General features: G+C 38.4%; 1 protein-coding gene across 3 annotated transcripts; it reads right to left on the bottom strand.

Annotated features, from left to right (window-relative positions):
• Positions 1-1,818: 1,818 nt before the first annotated feature.
• On the bottom strand, positions 1,819-22,489 carry LOC126200827 (uncharacterized). 3 transcript variants are annotated; one of them, XM_049936738.1, is made up of 5 exons: positions 22,343-22,489; positions 20,301-20,503; positions 19,679-19,887; positions 14,921-15,195; positions 1,819-4,729 (listed from the first exon to the last, which is right to left on the bottom strand). In XM_049936738.1, the coding sequence occupies exons 2-5, from the start codon at positions 20,378-20,380 to the stop codon at positions 4,379-4,381; spliced, it is 915 nt and encodes a 304-aa protein (XP_049792695.1). In that variant the 5' UTR covers positions 20,381-20,503; positions 22,343-22,489; the 3' UTR covers positions 1,819-4,378. The 3 variants fall into 3 exon arrangements, with proteins under 3 accessions (XP_049792695.1, XP_049792697.1, XP_049792696.1); XM_049936740.1 differs by having other exon boundaries at positions 14,921-15,177; XM_049936739.1 differs by lacking the exon at positions 22,343-22,489 and adding an exon at positions 22,179-22,215.
• Between the last annotated feature and the right edge of the window lie 2,180 nt (positions 22,490-24,669).

The following is a 24,669-nucleotide window of genomic DNA, read 5'->3' as shown; positions in this document are numbered from 1 at the left end:
TTGCCGACAGTCAGCGCTAGTTGCACACATGGCAAGTTCAGGTGCCAAATTTTTAGTGCCAAAGACACTTTCCACTTTACTGGAAAAGTGAACAGGCATAATTGTCTAGTCTGGGGTACAAAGCATCCACACAAACGCATCAAATTTGAGCGCTATTCCGCAAAGGTAAATGTTTTTTGTGCCTTGTCGCTTCAAAATCTGTACGGGCCATCATTCTTTGCTGAAAGCACTGTCACTGGCTATTCCTACATAGAGTTGTTGCAGCAATGGCCGATGCCTCAAACGCTATCAGACTCTCCGTTCATGTTTCAGCAGGCTAAGGCTCCAGCCCATTTCCATTGTGAAGTTCATGGGTACCTGAACACGAAGCTGCCACAGCAACAGAGCGGACGTGCTACAGAAGGGGACAGCTGTTTCATGAAATGGCCTCCCCGATCACCAGATCTCACTCCGTGAGAGTTTTTCTATAGGGACTCAAAGATATGGTGTATGTACTGCCTCTATCACGTGATGTAGCAGAGCTCCAGGAGAAAATACGGGAATCAACTGCCACAGTCCACTATGCCATGCTGGGAAGGGAATTGCAAGAATTCGATTACGGAAATGACGTCTGCCGGGTCACTCATGGATCGCATATCAAATGTTTGTAAAAAACTTTCAGACTCTCTCTGTTCAAAAATGCAATATATGACATCTGTACAATGTTTACTTCTTATCCAATAAATAATTGCAAGTGTTCCTGGACTTTATGTACACCCTCTACTTCATCTTCCCGATGTAGCAAAAAGTGCTTATATTTCCTTTCAACTATGTCTATTATTTTGGAACAAAGTTTAAAATAATCCTGGGTAAATTTAATACAAAAGAAAATAAAATATTTTCATTTCATATTTTCATTTTATAAACAAACTGTTCCCATATTAACTTTGTTTTCTGGCAGATCATACAAATATGTTTATGATGGGGTCATCTTCAGGGCAATTTACACAATTTGGTTGCTCGCTGGAGTTGTCACCCTGCCTATGGCGGGTTGAAACCTGTTGGCAGCAAAATAAATAATGCGATTGTGACTGTCATATTGAACAACTGATTATAAGTAGATTAAATCACTGTTATCTCCACACAACTATGTTTCCTAAAAAAAGAGAGAGATCTTTATGATTCTGTTTCCATAATTAAACATTTTGCAACTGACACTCATGTCTTATTTGTTTTATTTATCTTGCTCAACACTGATAAAAAGTAGCCTACTCAATATCGAGGTTTTTGTAACAGTGTGGCAGATTTATGCTTGCGCTGTAATACAGTAATTGAAAAAAAGAATTGGAATTTACTGCAACACATTGTACAAGGCCAATTAAACAAGTAAAATTCACTGGCAGGAATAAACACATTCATATTTTTAAAAAATAACTTGAGTGGTTGGAAAACTAAAACATTAGTCTAGATTATTATGTAGTGTTTATGAATCAGAGGCTGAACAACGTGACAGACTGCTGATATTTCCTTTGCATTTGTGCAGGTAAAACATATACCACGAAATTTGAACTGTTTCTATACTGTAAAAAAGAGAATCTATTGAACTGTTACAAACTAATGGGGAAAAAACCTGAAACAAAATTTTCCCTTTAAACAAATTATACTCTCAGTACACTTTCAGTTTGCATTAACTAAATCATACAGCAGAAATTCTAAATGTACCTTTTGTTGCAAGTCCAGTAGAATATGATTCTGTATTCACATCCTTATTAACAAATAAAGACAAGTCTGGCATAACATAATGAAGCATGAAGACTAAATAATTCACTTTTCACAATATAAATTTAGCTCATAACTTTTATTAAGAATTTGTTGCACCAAATACATCAACTATTACAATGTTTCTGCACTGTAAGAAATGCAGTTAAAATATATCACTTTAATTGACATTCTTGGTCCATGACACCTTTTGTGAAAAATCAGTCTACTGCACAGAGTATTCTCATTATTTTTTTCCGTATTACAAATCACTCAAGAGAAAATATTAAAGTATGAATACACTGCACATCACAGTGAACCAAGTATCAACAACAATACACATGATCTTTGTGATTAAAAAACCTATCCCAAACTCAAGAGAAAATACAAATCAGCAATACAATGTCATGAGCATTTTTTTTTTTTTTGTTTTTTTGAGTATTTTGTTACCGGACTTTAATCACATAAGGAAAAACAGTACTGAGAATTTTTTTTTTTGCAGACTTTTGCACAATATAATAGCAAAGGGTAGGGCAAACACCTAATGTAAAACTTCAGTGAAATGTTCCTTGACCAGCATTTTGAGCATGGTGATTCAGGTTCTGGAACTGTAGTACCAATTTGGAATAAAATTACGTCACAGGTTGTAAATTCATTTTTGTTTTAAGTACTGGGATTGGTTGCAGCCAAAAGTCGTCATCCCATTGCTACAGTATGCTCAGCCATCCACATGCAGTTTCAGTTCTGGAACTGGCTTTATTTTAAGACTAGGCTGTTCACTCTTTAATGAATCTTAAAGAAACTCTTTATTCACCCCCTCCTCCAGTTCTTTAATATTTACACTGGGTGGATAAACAAGGACCATGGAGCTTCCTGATACCTTGAATCAATCCCCCTTTTTTAATTCATATTGTTTTCTTGTGATCCACAGCTGCCATTCTACACTCATGGAGAAAGAAGTACACGAATTTCCACAAAAACCATCTTGTTTTTGCAGAAATTCTCCAAAGGTGGAGATTGGCAGCCATGGACTATAAGAGAACTATCTGAATGAAAGAAGAGGAATCTGGTAAGGCACCTCAGTGGTCCTGTTTTATCTGTCCAATGTACATGCAAAAGAAGAATTGGAAGGTGTGAACTTACAGTTTCTTGAAGACCCATTAGAGACTGAAAAATCTTGTCTTCATATAAAGGAAGATCCAGGACTGAAACTGCATGTTGATGGCTCTGAGTATAAAATAACCACTGGATATTAGCCTTGGGGGCCAAAACCGATCCTGGTGTTTATTATAAAAAAAAGTGTAGCTTGTGCCATCATTTTAATCTCATTCATTGAAATAAATTAACATCAGAGTTTTTTAAAAATTTGCCTGCATTTCTTGTTAAAACCTGTCATAAATAATGTTTTGGTATTTTGCCAATATAGTGTATAAAGAAATTCACCAGGCATTTTTTATATTTTGTAAAACAAATATTTCTTTTGACAAGGCAAGAACAGAAAGGCAAGAAAGAAACTTACAATGAAACACGTACGGGAATAGGAGGCCAAGTTAGAACACAAATCAGACAGGTTACTAGGAGGCAAATTTTGAGTAACTATTAAGAATCTGGTAACTTTAGAAGAGTCATAGCAATCTTTCAAAATTTTATAACTGAAATGAGAATGGTACACCCTAGTATAGAGACATTTACTATTTTCAGGGTTCTCCATGCCACTTACGCGTGCAAAAAAAAAAAAAAAACTTCACACATGAGCAGGTTGACAAGTCACTGAAGTTCAACAGCTAGCTATGCCAAACAGAAGATAACCACCTTACAAAATCTTTACACAAAAGATGTCCATGTATTCTAGTCTGTTCTCAGGCTTTTTTTTTTTTTTTTTTTTACTAGTTACCTTGCTCATTTCTAGGTTAATATAGAAATCAAAACCCCATATTTCCTGTATTGGTATCAGCACAGATCAATTTTCCCTAACAATGTGGATGGCAGTGGACTTGAGTAAAATTAAGTATTATTGATCAACTGATAGTCAGCAATAACAGTACTGAAATTTAGACAACCAAATTGAATGTTTGAGGAATGATGCATTTTCTTTTGCAGACAATTTTCAACATTATACAAACAACTTCAAAATACCATGAGCAAAATGACTAACCATCTAAAATTTGTACTGTGTTTCATAAAAATCTTCAGTGCAGTATGGGTGAGAAAGCTACACTATACTACAGAACTATTAACCAAAGTATTCCAACTAACTTATGCAAGAAGTGCTACCAGAAGCAATGCTAAAAAGTAATGAAAATATGGATTCTAACAAATAACTGAGCACCAAGGAATTACTTATTAAAGGACAGATCCAATATGAGTACATTTGCTTTATAGATTATATGTATTGATTTAAACCAGAAACACACAGAGCCAACATGGCATGTCACATGACTATTTTCAACGTCAACAAAGAAACTTCTGAAACACACACACAGCTTCATCACATTTACTTTTTTTTTACAAAAGAAAAAAAAACAAAAAAGGCACAAAATAATGACTTCTGAACAGAAATAATATTCAATGTCAAATATCAGAACAGTATCTTCACACGTACTAATAGCTAAAATACTTTACGGTAACAGACTTCATGTTTTCACATTGATGTGGGAGACAAGAAATTCATCTCTCTCAACTCAGATGGTTTTGCACGGAAAAACATTTCCTTCTTGACAAGACCTGGTGAGCTCTCACCATCAGATGAGCTCTGGTCTTCATCTCTAGAACCTTCCGTAGATGTTCGAACAAGTGATGATGAAGATTTATTCCTGCGTACATCACTTTGTTTTCCATCATCTAATGATGATTTCTGAGATGCTGTCTCCTGAATATTTGTTTGATGTGCAGCAATATCTCTCTGTCCCAAAACTCCGGATAAAATCCAGCTTCCAGGGTACTGGGTAGGGACTCCAAATACACCTGTGAAGTACCTGTTCTGTAGTTCCCCCTGTAAAACAACATTTATGTTACTCAGGACTGCTCCTAATTTACTGCTTTCTATTTACATTGCTTCCATTTCAAATTCTGCTTGATGAAGGGTACAAAGGACAATTGCACCACGCTCATCACAATATGAATGGATGTGTGTATCTCATGCCTCAATTCTGTGGACAAATCTGCGAATACTTTACAAAAAATTTATTTAGTGGATGAGTCTGAGAAAATTATTTTACAATATGTGACATTGAATTACTTGTTTCAGTATTTTGCAGACTTCATTCTAAAATTTTCAATTAAAAAGTATAAAATCTAGCATTAATAGTTACACAATTTAATGATAGAATATCTTAAACAAATGCAACATTTAACTATTATAAAAGTAACAAATCTGCAGTACCTACACTAATATTCCTATATTAACGTCACTGTCATGATGGTTTCAGAAATTTACCACCCCTTGTTTGAAAGCGAGGTGAAGAGTCCAAATCAAAAGAACCAATTAATTATTAAAGAATTGCATTTCATACTAATCCATCATTGGAACAATTAAGCACAATTGAGGCTATAAACATTAACTTATTGCCAACATACAAGTGTTTAGTCACCAAATCCAACAGTTGACAATAACTTTGGTGGTACTCATGACATTCCAACCATATTGCACCAGCACCCTCATCATTAACTGTAAGAACTCCTATAATTACAAATTTAAGGAAACTGACTGACTGACATAAGTGTTGCCAGTAACTAACTTCACATAGATGAATCAAAACTTGAATGCTGGAAATAAAATCACTGAACATCGTATGTCTGAAAGAGTAGTGACTAAGTTCTGAAAAATTCACATTTAAAAGAGGCCATTACACACACTGGTAATAGTTACGTAGTGCCTCTTGCATCATCATAGTTTATGTGCAATACATGTACTAATATGCATCTAAACGTTATGATTTTTTATAGCATAACAACTTTTCTGAATTTCACTGGTAGTTTTGGTTTTTACACTAACATGTGCATCAAATATACATGTTTGGCTATGTAACAGATCGCCGTTTCCACAGCCTTTATTTTGCACTTATTTGTTGGCTTCAACTAACAGCCATACTGTCACTGTTCAACCTAACCTACATCTTGAGATACACTACAGATGACTCCCACAACCAAAGTTTTCAGGCAGGGAATGAGGGACCAGGAGGAAATGGGCAGCAAATGCACTAGCACACAATTTCTACAATGTGACTAGAAAATGGTTAATTCTTCAATCATCAAGAAGACACTGAAGTATATCTCAACTGGTATCTATGCAATACCACTGTTAAGAGAATTATTCCAAGAGCTGCCTGACAGGATTTTAAGAAACTAAACAAAGTTTAATATACCTGATTGACTCCAGTCTTTTTCCCAAATTTAAATACTTGTTCTCACTAATATAACTAAGCTTTGCATTATCTCTTCCTGAGCTCTATGCTGACAGCCACTTTATTTTGGAGTTGAAAATAACAAGCTAGATGCAATATACCTTTAAACTGTCACAAACCAACATTAAATCGCAGAAGTGAATACGATTTCAATGAAAAACTAGACGAACAATGAAACAGCTGTGTATTCAGAAAATAGCCCACCATCGCAAAAGTTGCAAGTCCCTTGAGCTGAAATGTCAACAGCACTGAATATCAGATAATCACCAGAACCTACAGAATGTCTTGGAGGGGGGGAGGGGGGGGGACCCTCAGCAGCTTCCTGAACTTCTGCGAGAAAAATTCCTTTCCGTGGTTCATTATATGATCCTCCCGAATGAGAGTCCAGTGTGCTAACCACTGCACCACCTCTCTTAGTGTTCCCAGTGAGGTGCTCCAATGGTAGTTGCCATTTGTGGACACTATTTTGAACCAAGCACATGCAATGCAATTTCTGACAAGTGCAAGTTGCAAGGGTGGCTGTCTGATCCAAAACGGATGGACTTGCACAGTTATGTTGCTGCAGTTGCCACATGTAATCCACAGATTGTGGTCTCATTACCGGGAGACAAGGTGGACAAAGTCACCACAACATTATAATCCCATGTGAAGACCAATGTCTAGCTATCTCTGCAGTGGGGCAGCACGTCCAATCAGACAAATGAGCAAGTTATAAGAAGGAACGTCATGATCCTGACATCAAGTGCCCCCTGACATCTTGCAGCTCACCTTCAGTTTTGCCAATCACATGTCAACTGCAACTTTGTCATTGGCAAAATGTGTTATTCACAGACGAGTCCAAATATCCTTGGATGTAAGGTGATGGCTGTGTTCATATGTGATGACTGGTAAAGGGCAAATGATGTCCAGAAACCAACAGATTTCCAAGTTTCTGTGATGATGTAGGGTAGCTTCAGTGTTAACAGTCCTTACAGATCTTTTCATTGTCCACTGTCGCCTTACATATCAAGCAGTACATCGAAAAGAGCATGTTGAACAATATGACAGCTCCCGCACATGATCGTGGCCCTGAATTCCTTCTAATGCCAGGCTTATGTAGCACGAATCAGCAAAGATGTCTTGTGAAGCAACAACACTGAAGTAATGGGGTGGTTGGCAGGAAGTCCCGATAAACCTCATCGTACATGTGGGTCATTCAGAGAAATGTGTTGATGGTCATCCTGTTCCACCACAGACTCTGCAAGAACTCTTTTAGGCAGCTCTCACTGCAGAATGGGTATGGATACCACCGCATGACCTCTTGTAGACTCATACAGAGCATCCCATGTAGGTATCACACAGTGATTAACTGCTAAGTGAAGGCACACAAAAAGGTGGGAATTAAAGGAGATGGGACCTGGATAAACTGACTAAACCAGAGGTTGTACAGAGTTTCAGGGAGAGCATAAGGGAACAATTGACAGGCATGGGGGAAAGAAATACAGTAGAAGAAGAATGGGTAGCTTTGAGGGATGAAATAGTGAAGGCAGCAGAGGATCAAATAGGTAAAAAGGTGAGGGCTAGTAGAAACCCTTGGGTAACAGAAGCAATACTGAATTTAATCGATGAAAGGAGAAAATATAAAAATGCAGTAAATGAAGCAGGCAAAAAGGAATACAAACGTCTCAAAAATGATGTCGATAGGCAGTGCAAAATGGCTAAGCAGGGATGGCTAGAGGACAAATGTAAGGATGTAGAGGCTTATCTCACTAGGGGTAAGATAGATACTGCCTACAGGAAAATTAGACCTTTGGAGAAAAGAGAACCACTTGTATGAATATCAAGATCTCAGGTGGAAACCCAGTTCTAAGCAAAGAAGGGAAAGCAGAAAGATGGAAGGAGTATATAGAGGGTCTATACAAGGGTGATGTACTTGAGGACAAATTATGGAAATGGAAGAGGAGGTAGATGAAATGGGAGATATGATACTGCGTGAAGAGTTTGACAGAGCACTGAAAGACCTGAGTCGAAACAAGGCCCCGGGAGTAGACAACATTCCATTAGCACTACTGACAGCCTTGGGAGAGCCAGTCCTGACAAAACTTTACCATCTGGTTAGCAAGATGTATGAGTCAGGCGAAATACCCTCAGACTTCAAGAAGAATATAATAATTCCAATCCCAAAGAAAGCAGGTGTTGACAGATGTGAAAATTACCGAACTATAAGCTGCAAAATACTAACACGAATTCTTTACAGACGAATGGAAGAACTGATAGAAGCCGACCTCGGGGAAGATCAGTTCGGATTCCGTAGAAATGTTGGAACACATGAGGCAATACTGACCTTACGACTTATCTTAGAAGAAAGATTAAGGAAAGGCAAACCTACGTTTCTAGCATTAGTAGACTTAGAGAAAGCTTTTGACAATGTTGACTGGAATACGCTCTTTCAAATTCTAAAGGTGGCAAGGGTAAAATACAGGGAGCGAAAGGCTATTTATAATTTGTAGAGAAACCATAAGGCAGTTATAAGAGTCGAGGGGCATGAAAGGGAAGCAGTGGTTGGGAAGGGAGTGAGACAGGGTTGTAGCCTATCCCTCATGTTATTCCATCTGTATATAGAGCAAGCAATAAAGGAAACAAAAGAAAAGTTCGGAGTAGGAATTAAAATCCATGGAGAAGAAATAAAAACTTTGAGGTTCGCCGATGACATTGTAATTCTGTCAGACACAGCAAAGGACTTGGAAGAGCAGTTGAATGGAATGGACAGTGTCTTGAAAGGAGGGTATAAGATGAACATTAACAAAAGCAAAATGAGGATAATGGAATGTAGTCGAATTAAGTCGGGTGATGCTGAGGGAATTAGATTAGGAAATGAGACACTTGAAGTAGTAAAGGAGTTTTGCTATTTGGGGAGGAAAATAACTGATGATGGTCGAAGTAGAGAGGATATAAAATGTAGACTGGCAATGGCAAGGAAAGCGTTTCTGAAGAAGAACAATTTTTTTAACATCGAGTATAGATTTAAATGTCAGGAAGTCATTTCCAAAAGTATTTGTATGGAATGTACCCATGTATGGAAGTGAAACGTGGACGATAAATAGTGTAGACAATAAGAGAATAGAAGCTTTCGAAATGTGGTGCTACAGAAGAATACTGAAGATTAGATGGGTAGATCACATAACTAATGAGGAGGTATTTAATAGAATTGGGGAGAAAAGGAGTTTGTGGCACAACTTGACTAGAAGAAGGGATCGGTTGGTATGACATGTTATGAGGCATCAAGAGATCACCAATTTAGTACTGGAGGGCAGCGTGGAGGGTAAATATCGTAGAGGGAGACCAAGAGACGAATACACTAAGCAGATTCAGAAGGATGTAGGCTGCAGTAGGTACTGGGAGATGAAGAAGCTTGCACAGGATAGAATAGCATGGAGAGCTGCATCAAACCAGTCTCAGGACTGAAGCCACAACAACAGAAGGCACACATTACTGAAGCTCTGTAAGTCCAATAAAAAGCACCTAGAATGACTAGGGGAATGGTTTTTCTACTCTGTTACACATTTCAGTTCTTTTTATTTAAACAATCAAGGACGTAATGTTATGTTTTGTTTTCTACTTAATTTGTGAAACACAAGACTATCTTTTTGTAACATACCCACTCCTCAATTATTGCTCAATAAAGTATGGCGGACACCTAAACTCCTCTTTCCTTAATTGTTTTGAGCAGTGTACACTGATAAGCCAGAATATTATGACCATCTACCTGATAGCTGGTATGCCCATATTTGGCATGAATAACAGTGGCAAAGCGTCATGCCATGGAAGCAAAGAGGCCTCAGTAGGTCACTGGAGGGAGCTGACACCACATTTGCACACCCCAAGTCACCAAATTCCTGTAAATTCCAGGAATGGAGGGCAATTAGCTCTCACACTGATGTGTTCCATCAGGTTCAGATTTGGCGAGTTGGGGAGAGCCAGCAAAACAAATGGACCTCTTCACTGTGATCCTCGAACCACTCAAAACACACACACTTGCCTCTGTAACATGGCACTGCTGTCAGCTAACAGAATCGTTGTGAAGCGATGTATGTGGCCTGCAACTGTGTGTGATACTCCTTGGTTGTCATGGTGCCCTGCATGAACTTCGCTGGACCCACGGATGCCTACATGAATGTTCTGCAGAGCACCACCACCACCACCACCACCACCACCACCACCACCACCTTTTCTCCGTTCTGCAGTACAGATATTAAGGACTTTTTCTCCTGGAAGAAGATGGATTCGTGCCCTCCCATCAGCATGAAGCAGTTATCTGTATTCATCAAACCACACAATGCTCTGCCACTGCACTAAAGTCCACTACCAATGGTCATGCACCAATTTCAGTTTTATTTACCGATGATGGGGTGTTAATGTTGACATACACATGGGTCATTGGCTGCAGAGCCCCATCATTAGAAGTTTTCAGCGCACTGAGCTCAGACACTTTTACTCTGCCAACATTAAAGTTTGATGTTACATCTGCCACAGTTCACCACCTATCTGCCCACCCTATGACGTCCAGCATCTGTAAAAGAGGTGGCCGCCCAACCCCACGAAGTCTGGATTTGGTTTCAACATATGTTGAAGACACCACATCACTTTTCGAACACCCAACAAGTCATGCAGTTTCCAAAATCCTCATGCCAAGTCTCTGGGCTATCACAATCTGCCCTCTGTCAAACTCAGATTGTGCACCTTTCCCATTCTACACATGTACAGCACACTCAATGATACTACATTCAATATTTATGTGTGACTAGCAGTCATTCCTCGCCCCTCGCCAGGTGACTGCTATCACCTGGACAGGTTTATATCAATAGCAGGTTAGTGGTCATAATGTTCTGGCCGATCAGTGTCATTTCAACACATACAAAAAGTTACACCCAATTTCCTAACAACAAAAATATCTTTTGTTCTTTCTTGTGTTACAACAACAGTTTTTCCCTTTCAAAACAGTACATGTTTACAAATTGTTTTTCCAAATAAAGTTGTTCTTTCCACATTTTTCAATGCACACACAACTACGTTATCAACTGGGCTAACGTTTTGTGCATTTTTCCACTGTGTGACAAGTGATCTTAGAGGCTGCACACATCTATATATGAGCATGTAGCGTTTCTTCTGAGGCAGCTGCAGATGAATAAGTAAAGCAAACAAAGTTGAATATAGTTTAAGTTAGACGTATCTGGAGTCTGTTCATAAAAACTACACACGACTTCCTTGTGTGCAAGCGATTCACTACAAATGTTTACTCACAAACAAAGTAATCTGCTTTGCCAAGAAATATTTGTGATATAAATGCATCTACTAGCATTCTAAGATGGAGTGGAGTATAAAGATGAACTAAATACTTACTGACTGCTCGGAGTGTTATCTGAAGTTGAATGGTGCCACTACACTGACTACTTCGATTTCACTTTGCTGTAAGATATCCCACATTGCACCAATCGTACAAATGTGAAAACTAATCACCTGCATCTTACAGACAGCATCCAAAAACATTTGTCTACTTTACTTTCTTCATTATTTGCATTGGTTGATCGGCATTTTTGGTACCCACCTTGCTCACAATTTACAACCTTTTTCCTTCGCGGCAACCATGTGCACAGTGGTGTTTCCAACATGAGGAAAGTCAGGTAGAGAACCGGTTGTCAATCAGATGGTAGGTTTTTGTTTGTTTGTGCACAATTTTACCTGTCTTGACATTCAAATCTTCACCTTGCAAATCTATACAGCCACGCAAAACCCTCACACTTACTAACCTTTTCTTCATTTATCGTTGCAAGTCCATAATCTAGGCACAACTAATGAATTTGAGTAATTTTACATCCTTTTATACATGAAAGACTTATTACAGCATGCACTTTGCAAATGGCTGGAGCAACAATTTTTGAAACCCATGTCTGCTTTCATCTATTGTCTAACAGCTATAGATTCAAAATAATCATTTCTGTGCCACTAAAAATCATTGGGAGACACTGCAGTAATTTTACTTTATTATGAAATGTCAACATTTAAATTTAAGCTGTCAGATCTTGCTCTTTGAATGAGCCTCAGGCCATTGCCAACTTTGATTGTGCTCATCTGTCCCAAGTGAGGCAATGAAGGAAGGTTGAGTAAAGAAACATCCGGACAAAGATGTTCATCTCAGTTAAGCACAGGAAAAGCCCGCCATGGCCTTTAAGAATCCATCCAGTGAAGTGACAGGGATGATTAACGAAAATCTAAATCAGCATAACCAGACAGGGATTTGAATCCCCTTCTAAAATAAGGAGGCCAATTTGTGAAACAATTCACCATCAATCTTTCTGTGAAACACTGGTGGCACCAAAATCACCTAATATTAAATCCATGGTATTTTAATTAAAACAACTGCATTTTCCATGAAGTGTAAAACATGCATTTTTGTCAGATTTTTGACATATATAATGAACTTCTGAAAATGTGCAAAATTGCTATGAATTTTTTTTTTTAGTAATGGTCTTTATGTAAATAGTGACACAACTGGATGTAGATTGTAGCACTGCATCAATGTGTTCAAACAGGTGTGAAAGTTTTGAGACAAAAGTATACAGAACAATAGACCAGTCACTTTTTAACTAATGTCAATGGTAGTGGTTACTCAAGAATACTGCTGCCTCTGCCAAACAAAACCAAATGAGGAGCAAATGCTATACACAATACCATAATGGATATTGAACTAACAATAAGGAATCAAATCAGAAGTACAAAGCTAATACTGGATGAGCCTGGTGTACCCACCAAATTTGTCAAGTTTTAACTCACCAATACAATCAAACATTAGCTACAAAGTTTTTCAAAGCAGTGTCCTTGGATAAACAGTTCTCGGTTTAGCTGCTGCGTCAAATATGGATAAAATCCCAAGCTTTCTAAGATTGCCTCTGGCATCATTGTCAAGGGGCTAAATCTAACTGCCACGGAAGTGGTGACTTGATTACGGCATAGTATCACGGAAATAGCATGTAGCCGAGATCTATGTCCACAGAACTACAAGACTGTCTTCCTCTGTGCTGTTTCTTTGTCAACTGCACAATTCCACACATTGCTACATACTTTCACATCTCATTCTCCAACTCAGCCCACCTGTGTATGGCGGGGCAGGAAAGAAGAAGTGCACACTTAATCACCCATTAATGGACGTACCTTTTACAATCCAGTTCAGTTCAGAAGAGATTTATGCTCAACACCCCAGTATACAGAGTCGGGACTATTTCAGACAAGGACCACCTCGGCTCCTAGATTAGCCATCTGACAATGGTGTTAATGGGGAATGGTTATTCTGTCTGTGATATTAGGACAATGCCACTGAGGAAACCACAAATCGACACTATTCAACCAAGCCAGGAGGACCAACCTATGGCGCGGCTTCCATTCTGTGGTGCAACAACTAGCAAAATCCACGAAAATAGAAGAAACATTGTTATCTATTACAGGTAATTTGAGCCCAAGAGTAAAGAGATTTCTTGCGAGTGTGGTAAAAGTTACTTGGGCCGGTCTATACGGAGTGTTGCCAATCCCTGTGTTAAGCATCCACGTCACCCTGAATACAGTAATTTCGAAAAATTAGCAATGGTATAGCACAGTCTGTTAAACCTAAGATTTAGTTTGAATTAACCAGCGTTGTGGCTCACACTTCAAACTATTGGGATCTGTGATTAGACAAGCCATGGAAATCAGACTATGACAAATAGCTCAATACAGATACCAGTACACAGTTAGCAATTCATGGAAGTGTGTACTTGATAATGAAGAGCACATCCCTTAGTTTACTGCCTGATGCAAGTGATTGCTTACAAGTGACTACAGATGGTGTGTGCAAATGTTATCTATGGACAGGTAGCAACATCTCAATAAGCACCATTTCCATGATATTGTGCGGTCACTCAACCATATACCATATTTTGGGCATAGAAGTGGGAGCCTCACCAGTTCCATGAAAGAGTTACTCCCTGATGATAACAATGAAGGCAATTATGCAATTTTATGCAGCAACTAAACCGAAAACTTTCTGTTCACTATCAGACATTGCAATCATTGACAATACTACAACTACATAAACTGTGGCAAACACTGTCCAGAACAAGAAGCATTACATAGAAAAAATATAATTTAAATACTTTTGTATGCCTGTAGATATATGTAATCAGTGCTGGTTCAGACAAATTATCCTCATACCATGGCAAACTACACAATGAGCTAGAACAAAACAGCACATCTGATCTCCAGTATATAGAAAGGCTGCTTCACATAACCACCCCCTCCCTTTTTTCCGTACTTAAACGGTGCACTAAGGTACTGTAGAACAATGGGATTTCAGTGTGTACCAGGACTGTAGACATACCCGTAGACATAAAATTACATGATTTCAATTTTTCAATGTGATAATTACAGGTTTATAGCTAGCACACTTAAGAGATGTTTATAAATTACTGATCTACACATAAAATCATAACTTGTCCATTGAAATGTTGCCCAAAAGCTATTCCAAGTACACTGTTACTACAATGTGCCCCCCAAAAAATTTGATCATGTCCTTCCCGAGCCCTACAGCCTTTACATGTTATTACCTCCCTTTTTCACACTTCCACAACTAATCACGCAGTGTGAGCAATGTTTATGACTGCCACTATTGACTTAAAATTTAACAGCATGTATACGGACATGACCATTAGAAATGAGAAAGTGAAATGTTTCACAACTATAGTAACAAAGCAATGTTATTACTAAAATTGTACCTGTTTCTTTCTCTGCAGTTTAGGGGATACACTTGGCGAGCCAAGCGGGCTTGTTGGGAGAGATTTGCTGTTGCGCCTGTGACGTTCTTTTGGTGGCATGGCTTGTTCAGCTCCTCGCAATGTCAACCTGTTACCCGCAATCATTTGCTGTGCAACTTGCACTACTGATTTGCCACATGCAGCAGCTTCTCCCACATATCCATCGTCTGTTCCCTGTGATTTGTTGACTCTTGACTGCATCTGTGTTGCACCTCCTACTAATGAGGAAGTATTTTCTGTAAATTAACACATTGAACTAATATACTGCAAGCAACTATTTGGCATGGTTCAGAAGGGGGGGGGGGATAGAGAGAGAGAGAGAGAGAGAGAGAGAGAGAGAGAGAGAGAGAGAGAGAGAGAGAGAGAGAGAGGAGAAAAACATTATGCCTGAAGATCTGAAACCACACATCACTTTTGTTACAGTAAAAAGCTACTTTGAACACTTAAACTTTTAAATCAACGTGCTTAAGAGGGTTTTGACCATTTTCTGGAAATTGTCTAATTATATCATTTCATACTTCTAACATGCTTTTCTTTCCTTTTGAATTTCAGTACTCTTATATAAAAATGGAAATGAAATTCAAATAATTCGAATGCCCTCTAAAACACTCCATTCACATCGTGTGATGCCTCTGAAGTCACTGGCTAGCTTGCTGCTGCTACTGTCAAATGCTAATTCACAGCAATGTCTTGTTTTGGAATTTGTGTTTCTGAAAATGGGTTACAAATGGTGTGTAGTACTTTACTGTACAAATACATCTGTAAAAACTCCTGAAAAGTTGTTTTCACGTGTTCTAGAGAATGAGATGATGCATAATATGTGGTTGCACTGTAACGGCAAATGCACGAAGTCCCTAACTTACATCCGAGGTATGATCTCCCACTGTTATAATGAAGGACTGTGTCACTCAACGAAATCTAACTCTTTGTAAAAATTGTCTTTCACCTAATTACATCTCAATTATTTGGTAGTTCATTTCTTGGAGTGGTAAGCCATCTAATTTTGTATAACGATACCCATAGATCGCTGGTTGGTTCGAATCCAACTCAAAAGAAAATTTTAACTTATTTGTGAAACAACTCTACAGTCCTCTCACATATTAAAACCAAATCACACTACTACAATTAGTTCTTGCCACCACTATTTTAGTATTTCGTGTAAGAGTTTTAAAATATATGACCCTTCCAGGATTGAAGCATGTGACCTCTTTCTCTGAACTTTAATGTGCTATCTACTGCACATGGAACGCCTGCTGAATGAGGCATCTCTGCTCTGTCTTCCACACAGAAAATCGGTACCGTCTTCCACACAGAAAATCGGTACCGTCTTCCACACAGAAAATCGGTACCGTCTTCCACACAGAAAATCGGTACCGTCTTCCACACAGAAAATCGGTACCGTCTTCCACACAGAAAATCGGTACCGTCTTCCACACAGAAAATCGGTACCGTCTTCCACACAGAAAATCGGTACCGTCTTCCACACAGAAAATCGGTACCGTCTTCCACACAGAAAATCGGTACCGTCTTCCACACAGAAAATCGGTACCGTCTTCCACACAGAAAATCGGTACCGTCTTCCACACAGAAAATCGGTACCGTCTTCCACACAGAAAATCGGTACCGTCTTCCACACAGAAAATCGGTACCGTCTTCCACACAGAAAATCGGTACCGTCTTCCACACAGAAAATCGGTACCGTCTTCCACACAGAAAATCGGTACCGTCTTCCACACAGAAAATCGGTACCGTCTTCCACACAGAAAATCGGTACCGTCTTCCACACAGAAAATCGGTACCGTCTTCCACACAGAAAATCGGTACCGTCTTCCACACAGAAAATCGGTACCGTCTTCCACACAGAAAATCGGTACCGTCTTCCACACAGAAAATCGGTACCGTCTTCCACACAGAAAATCGGTACCGTCTTCCACACAGAAAATCGGTACCGTCTTCCACACAGAAAATCGGTACCGTCTTCCACACAGAAAATCGGTACCGTCTTCCACACAGAAAATCGGTACCGTCTTCCACACAGAAAATCGGTACCGTCTTCCACACAGAAAATCGGTACCGTCTTCCACACAGAAAATCGGTACCGTCTTCCACACAGAAAATCGGTACCGTCTTCCACACAGAAAATCGGTACCGTCTTCCACACAGAAAATCGGTACCGTCTTCCACACAGAAAATCGGTACCGTCTTCCACACAGAAAATCGGTACCGTCTTCCACACAGAAAATCGGTACCGTCTTCCACACAGAAAATCGGTACCGTCTTCCACACAGAAAATCGGTACCGTCTTCCACACAGAAAATCGGTACCGTCTTCCACACAGAAAATCGGTACCGTCTTCCACACAGAAAATCGGTACCGTCTTCCACACAGAAAATCGGTACCGTCTTCCACACAGAAAATCGGTACCGTCTTCCACAGAGAAAATCGGTACCGTCTTCCACACAGAAAATCGGTACCGTCTTCCACACAGAAAATCGGTACCGTCTTCCACACAGAAAATCGGTACCGTCTTCCACACAGAAAATCGGTACCGTCTTCCACACAGAAAATCGGTACCGTCTTCCACACAGAAAATCGGTACCGTCTTCCACACAGAAAATCGGTACCGTCTTCCACACAGAAAATCGGTACCGTCTTCCACACAGAAAATCGGTACCGTCTTCCACACAGAAAATCGGTACCGTCTTCCACACAGAAAATCGGTACCGTCTTCTACACAGAAAATCGGTACCAAGTTTTGCCAAAAATAATTCTATTATGCTTTGGGTCATAGTTTATGATTGATAGTCGACAATCTAGTTATAATGTACAGACACATTTGCAAAAGTTCTTCAGTTCCTTAGTTTTGAGCAGGTTTAATGACGTTTTGCAAGAAGCAGGGAAAAGGATGTCCATCGTTGCACACATCGCCACTCTAAATGGGAGCAGTATAAACTGCTCAACTTTCGCAAGGCTTCCACTATCAGTGTTCACAAAATTCCTTTCTATTGTTCCTTAAAAGTTTTAATTGCATTTTCCATCACTAAATCACTATACTGTTTGCAGTAAAAGTACGTAAAACTCCAACTTCGGCTAATGCTCCTACAACACAAGTAAAGCTTCATCTTACTCCTAGTCTGACGTCACCAGAGTATCAACAAACAACAGCGTTTTCAATCACATTACCAGATCTCGATATTCAAGTTTTAATTAGATTAAAATAACACATCTTGTGAGAATATTTGTCACAAATGCTACTAAAATGTTACAATCAACAGAATAACAACAATCCGAACTATTTTTTTTTAACACAGGAAAGTAGCCTATTCTTGCAACATTATAAAGGCAGTAACTGAGTTTCCATGACCACGCAAACTTCATTCATTATAAACCTCCACCTACCACAGTATGAGAACCAATTTCATTCAGAAAAGATTATGAAAGCGAAAGTGCTTTAAACAAATCTAGTTATTACAGGCATATGTAAACTAAATCACAGTGCTTCTGTTTAAGAGATGAATGCTTGCTTACAACTAAAATGTGCTAATTTGTGGCAGTGTGGATGGACCATGATATTTTGTAGAATGGTGGTATTGTTCAGCAGGACTAACTACTACTAGTTTCCAGAAATGAACATCCTACCCACATATTCCTGAAGACCCAGAATGGTCTAAATACTTTAGTCCCACTACTGACATACCATCAATCAGAGGCAGAGCAACCTGAGAAAGCAGCCATGGCGTACCGCCTCGGATGCTGTTTCGATACTGCATTATTTGTGTTTGTGAGCAGCAAATAACTGTCTGTCCAAATGAATGGTCTTTGCAAACTGGCTAATACCACAGCAGACCATCCAGTGGCAGAAACTGCTGAGCAGATGATTCTATTTCAACAGCTACATTACAACCCTCGCCATCTGGATCCTTTCCTCAAACACCAGTTTTTTTGGACAATGCTAATGGGAGTTGTTCTTGCAATACACCCTTTATCATCACAATCACCCCCAACTACCTCCACTTGCCGCCTCCTGTCCCATGCCCATGCCCACCCTGCTCTAGGACCCCAACTGCACTCGTCTTGCACCCACATCATCTTCCCTGAAGCCTCCTGTTTCTTTGACTCGAGTCCCCTTCCAGTACACGCCTCCACATCCACATTATCGTCTCACCCATAACACAAAGTGACTTATGCCGGTCCCTATATCGCACAGTTATTCCATGAGCAAAGGTCAAAAAATGATTTGTCTGAAAGCTAGCAAGTTTTGAGTTGTTTATGTGCCTGTCAACAATTCAAAATTTCTATATGGGGGGTTATTAACTTTGCTCTTAAATTATTTACATTCTGCCAGGACTTCCTGTTACCAACTTCAAATCAAAAAGTTATTGAATCGAAATATAAATACAAGAAAGAAAACACGGAAGGTGTCCTATGCACTGCAGACAAAGCTAATTTTTATAAATTTGCAAAAATACAGTAAAACACATTGAAAAGATTTTTGTTTTGCAGTTAATTATTTGAATTATACAAAACTAACTTATTTAATTCGCAGTGTTCTTTTTGTTTGTATCAGAATTCACAAGATTTTATAATTGGTATTACACACACACACACACACACACACACACACACACGCACGCACGCACGCACGGCAATTATAAAAAGAATCAGCCAGCAGAAATCTGATGGATTTAAGAAAACTCAAAATATTTTAAAAGCCCATACCTTTTCCATTTGCTTCAGGAATGAATTCTTTGCAAGGCTGTGTGTGTTTTGAGAAATCTCTCTGTTTCAAAGGCTTCTCTTCCAAAACTTCACTGATTGGACGATAACTGTCATTCTCTGGTTGAGCTACAGGCTTTGATTTTGGATAACGTATGTAAAAGAATGTGTCATCGTGTGTAGGTGGTGAAAAAGTTTCCTCTATGTCGTACCTATAAACGACCGACAAAACAAAACATTTAAATGTGAGTAATTTTATACATTTGATTCTGTAAGTAGTTTAATGTGCATTCAGCAAAATTCAAAAACGGAAATGAGAAAGACTTGACAAGTTACAGTGTTATAGGCAGGGATCTTCACCTGGATTCCCAACCTAGTCTGGCACATTACCTTAATAAATGTAAATACCAAAAACTTAAACATTTCTTTACATCAATTAAATTAAAGAGTACTGGAAACATGAAACACATATCTGATACGGCAAATTACAGCAGATTAATAACACTAACTGAAATTTATTGGAAAGATATCATGCTAATAAAGAGTTAATTACAAAATTTGAAACACATTATGAATACAACAATTGCACAAAGAGTGTTTTACATATTTGAATGAAAAATCTCACCTATCACCAATCTTTGATTTCATCCACTGTGGAATAGAAATGCCAGAAGAAATAGAGCGTTCTGAATCTGTAGAACCCATGGTGGTCAGTTATTTGTTGTAGTCCTTATGAACATGTACAGATGTATGAAGTAGACTTGATCAAATGGATATGCACTTCAGCTGTGTGCCAAACTAGGAGTATGCTTCCAACATTCTGTTAATCTGAGAAACATAATTTGGTTAACAAAAGCAATTTCACAAAGCTGCAGAAGCAAATCAGTCTGTATTAAGCACTTCAAGGCAAAGCAGTATTTTGTGCTAAAGGAATCATATGAACAAACATTACACTACTGTGATTAAAACAGCACTCATAGGAAAGCTATAGGATTTTTCATGTCCTTAGTAAACATAATCCAATATAAATTTAAGAGACATCTACTTAGTCAGCAAATTACATGTTGTCTTCACAGGGGTCAACCAATAATTAAAACAAGATCTTAAATGAATCATCCAGGCCCAACCTTCAAAACACAGAAGGCTGGGGAAAAAAGCCATGCACAAGCTGTTTGTCATCAGCCAATGCAACTAGCAACCATAAATTTTGTTTCAGTAACAGTAAACCATTACAGTTTTCAATTAATTACATGTTAAACATTACATTATCACTCACGTGAATGACAAACACAGTCTAATAGGCCTAACCAAAAAGAATTATTGTGCAAACTTAATGTTATTAGGCTCAGCATTTTCAACTACACTTCAAAACTTCAGTATATAGATAATCTCCACTGGTATCAAAGGCTAGAAAAGCCAATTTGGGACAAGATTCCTCATATCAAATGTAGGACTATAGAGGACGAAGCATACACTTACAGACGCAAATTCGTTTCAGGTATTCGATATTTTTCACTGCTGCACTTGTTCTCAGCCCAACTGCTGAACAAGTATGAATGTCTTAACTTATGGAGACATGACAGGTAAGGAGTGGCTAACCCTATCAATATCAACAGTGTTCATAACTTACTGCAAAAGGGGGCAGAGTGTACTTCATGACCACGAAAAATGTATTATTCACTTTTATTCTGAACATACTTTTAAGGAGAGATGTTTGTGCGTACATTTAATAAAACTGAAAATATGAATATTACATTAATTGCGAAACGTCACAACCTACAGAAGAACTAACTTAAATTTTTGCGTTAAGTTCAACCGAAAAACTTAAAAACAGTTGTGGAATCAAAGAATTCATGAAAAACATTTTTCAAAAATTTACAATACGCAGTGCACGACTACATTACAATATTATCATAAGGTGGCCGTTAAGTACTCTATTATTGGTACTGCTGGGATTAAAATATGAACAGACAGACAAAATGTTTGAGACCAATATTATTGCCGAATCTGAAATTAAATCTTTCATCACACACGTTATAGAGAATTAAAAGTGTGCACTCTTGTATTTCTCTCATTGCAGAAGATTAATTTTTTTCAAGTACTTCCACGTGAGTTACGCGCAAATCGCCAGTACCCTGACTAACATATATGTCAACATAAAAGTGTGAAGTAGCTATCAAACACGACGGGTCTCAAAATTTTTAAGACGTATGACATCCATTCATATTTCAGATTTTATCTTCCTAACATTTTAAAAGCATAGGGCATGTTCCAGACCAGTTAATTTCAATCATTTGACGAGATCTGGTCTGAATCCAACAATTGTCAAACCAACAAGTTCTTGTTTGTCAGACTGTTCTCCTTGTTAATAAACAGCAAAGTATACAAAAAAATTACATCAGAGCAACATCTGAACTCCATGTCAAGGGTACATAACTAAATTTCTCACTGTCATTGCGTGTCAATGCTCCCTAACACTTATTAAACACAAATAGTTTATTACTTTTGTATGAAAATACAGTATGCGCCATAATGTCTCCCAAGCACTGACCTTGAAGTTTACATAGATTAGCGACGCAACTTCGCTTACATAATTGGTACAGAGTTCAATCTACATCATCTACATCACGCCTTCCGTATGACAAAAGTATAACGTTGAAATCTTACTTTGCTACGTTTATCCGTCACAGCATTGTAAGTGGCACGACCCATCTTCTTTCCCAAGTTCTACTGGACTACTGCATCACTGCATCGTTTCTGCATGTCCCACGTATGGAAGTCTTGGCAACGCAGCGCATAAAGACAGTTGAATACAGCAATACATATATTTTGTAATGTAGTGAACTGGGGCTGGGGGAACAATGAAGTATTGCTATCGTTAAATTGAGTTCTGGCCACACTTAAAATTGAATTTAGATTATTCCTTCAATCTATATTTCAAAATATTCAGGTGATACATGCGCCGCAAGAAATCGTTGGCAACACTTGTTCCAGAAAGTTTCAATACTTTTTCATAGGCCTATCGCGTCTGTTAGTATTTGACTATTTGATTTGACTATTTGCTGTGTGAAAGAGGTTGCCGATATGTTCGTTAAACAAATATTTCGCGGAGGGAGGGAAGCAAGAACAAATAGCGTTAAAGAGAACCGCTCAGAGCTGTTCATCAAACAAATGCACACAATAGAGCATCACTTCCCTATCCACTCTCACTGCCGTATATTCTTTTTTATTTCAGCCGACCAAATTTTGTTAGTGGAGAACATTACAGATATATAACTAATATTCTCAAATAACCGGTAAAGAATGTTACCCGCAACAGATTATTTCAACAGTGTAAATTAACATACAGAATGATGCAAATTTGGGGTATGTAAAATGGGCAAATCTTATTTCGGCTTATTGGCAGTTTGATAAATTGCGTTTTCGTTTAGGCGAAGTTACACAGTTTATACATCAAGTGTAAGAATGAACATCATGTACAGTTAAAATCGTCTGGTGCATATTACCATATAGAAATTTCCCGTGGCAATGTTAAATTACTTTAAAAAGAGATTAGTAGTTCTTCAGCAAATGCCAATATTTGTTGAACTGAGAATGCACTTTGATCTTTACTATTCTCAGCAAATAAGGTCTATAGTGGTTAAGACTGTGAACAAAGAGGCGCATTTTTTTGACTCCTCACCATACCACCCTAGTAGTTTTTTATTTCTCAGTAAAACTCTTGACATTGTCATGACAGCTGCTCTCCAAAATTAAAAATTAAACACCTCAAATAAAACAGCATAAGTGTTGTGTGATACATCAACTGACACTTCCTGTTGCCTCCTGTGTCAATGTTATAACTTAACATGTACATAAAGCAGTCCTAAACCTTACTTCATTTGAATACAACAACGCTGTACAAGTGATGGTCTAATTGGAGGTGATATGCCCTTGCCTCCCTCCAATTGTGAAAATGACTTATCTAGCCAGTTATAAGACAACCTACTGGTTAACATGGACTTCAGACAATTTTATGACTCGACCCTGGGTTTTTCACATTGTCAACTATTGCCAGAGATGAAAGAAGTGAGAAGTATAAAGTTTACTTCAGTCATTGCTGACATAAATGGCTTAATACCTACACAGGTTTCAACTGAATAGCCCATGAACACTGCAGTAGGAGCTTCATGGAATGTTGACTCCTAGCATGCGTTGTAACAGTGCATTCAGCTGAGAAATGCTTATGAATTATTGATAATGACTAGTTAGTTGAAACTGGTGTAGCCATTAAACAATTTGTGTGTGTACTGACAGAAAAAACTTCATTGTTAAGAATAATGTGCTTATTGATGCTCTTTGCTGATAACAGGCCGGCCGGAGTGGCTGAGCGGTTCTAGGCGCTACAGTCTGGAACCGCGCGACTGCTACGGTCACAGGTTCGAATCCTGACTCGGGCATGGATGTGTGTGATGTCCTTAGGTTAGTTAGGTTTAAGTAGTTCTAAGTTCTAGGGGGCTGATGACCTCGGAAGTTAAGTCCCATAGTGCTCAGAACCATTTGAACCATTTTTTTTTTGCTGATAACATGGCAAATATGAAAAAGTGATGAGTGACAGATTAAAATTTCTCTTGCTGATTGTGGATCAATCTTGGTCCTTTCACTGTAGTCTGATGTTTAACTATTGGGTCACTGAGATAAAATAATAAATTAGTTATTAAGGAACAAATAATAAACATAAATTGGGTATCCACTGACTGTAATGACAGCATAGTGATGTATACAATTCATGATTATGGAAATAAACTCAAACAAGAGAAATGTTGGGCAGTTATATACACAATCTTAAGGTGATAACTTTACAGGCAAGTTAGTTTTGACAGAAGGGACATCCTCTGGTGTGAAGCCAGAGTATCTCGAATTCGCACATATTAAGAAGCTCAAGATATTTCAAAATAAAGCCCTTAAAACAATTGTTGACTCTCCTGGTTTCAAGTCGTTTGTACTTTACTTAT

This window comes from Schistocerca nitens, chromosome 1 (genome assembly GCF_023898315.1).
Source record: "Schistocerca nitens isolate TAMUIC-IGC-003100 chromosome 1, iqSchNite1.1, whole genome shotgun sequence".
Classification (NCBI taxonomy): Eukaryota; Metazoa; Arthropoda; class Insecta; order Orthoptera; family Acrididae; genus Schistocerca; species Schistocerca nitens.
Note: the sequence above shows the minus strand (reverse complement) of the source record. Positions and strands in the feature narration are given on the sequence as shown.

Excerpts from the sequence above, each read along its gene's own strand:
- LOC126200827 (XM_049936738.1), bottom strand. The coding sequence starts at position 20,380 with ATGGGTTCTACAGATTCAGAACGCTCTATTTCTTCTGGCATTTCTATT. Across the intron at positions 15,196-19,678 it reads TCCTGAAGCAAATGGAAAAG|AAAATACTTCCTCATTAGTA; the intron begins GTATGGGCTTTT and ends GTTAATTTACAG. Across the intron at positions 4,730-14,920 it reads AACTGCAGAGAAAGAAACAG|GGGGAACTACAGAACAGGTA; the intron begins GTACAATTTTAG and ends GTTGTTTTACAG.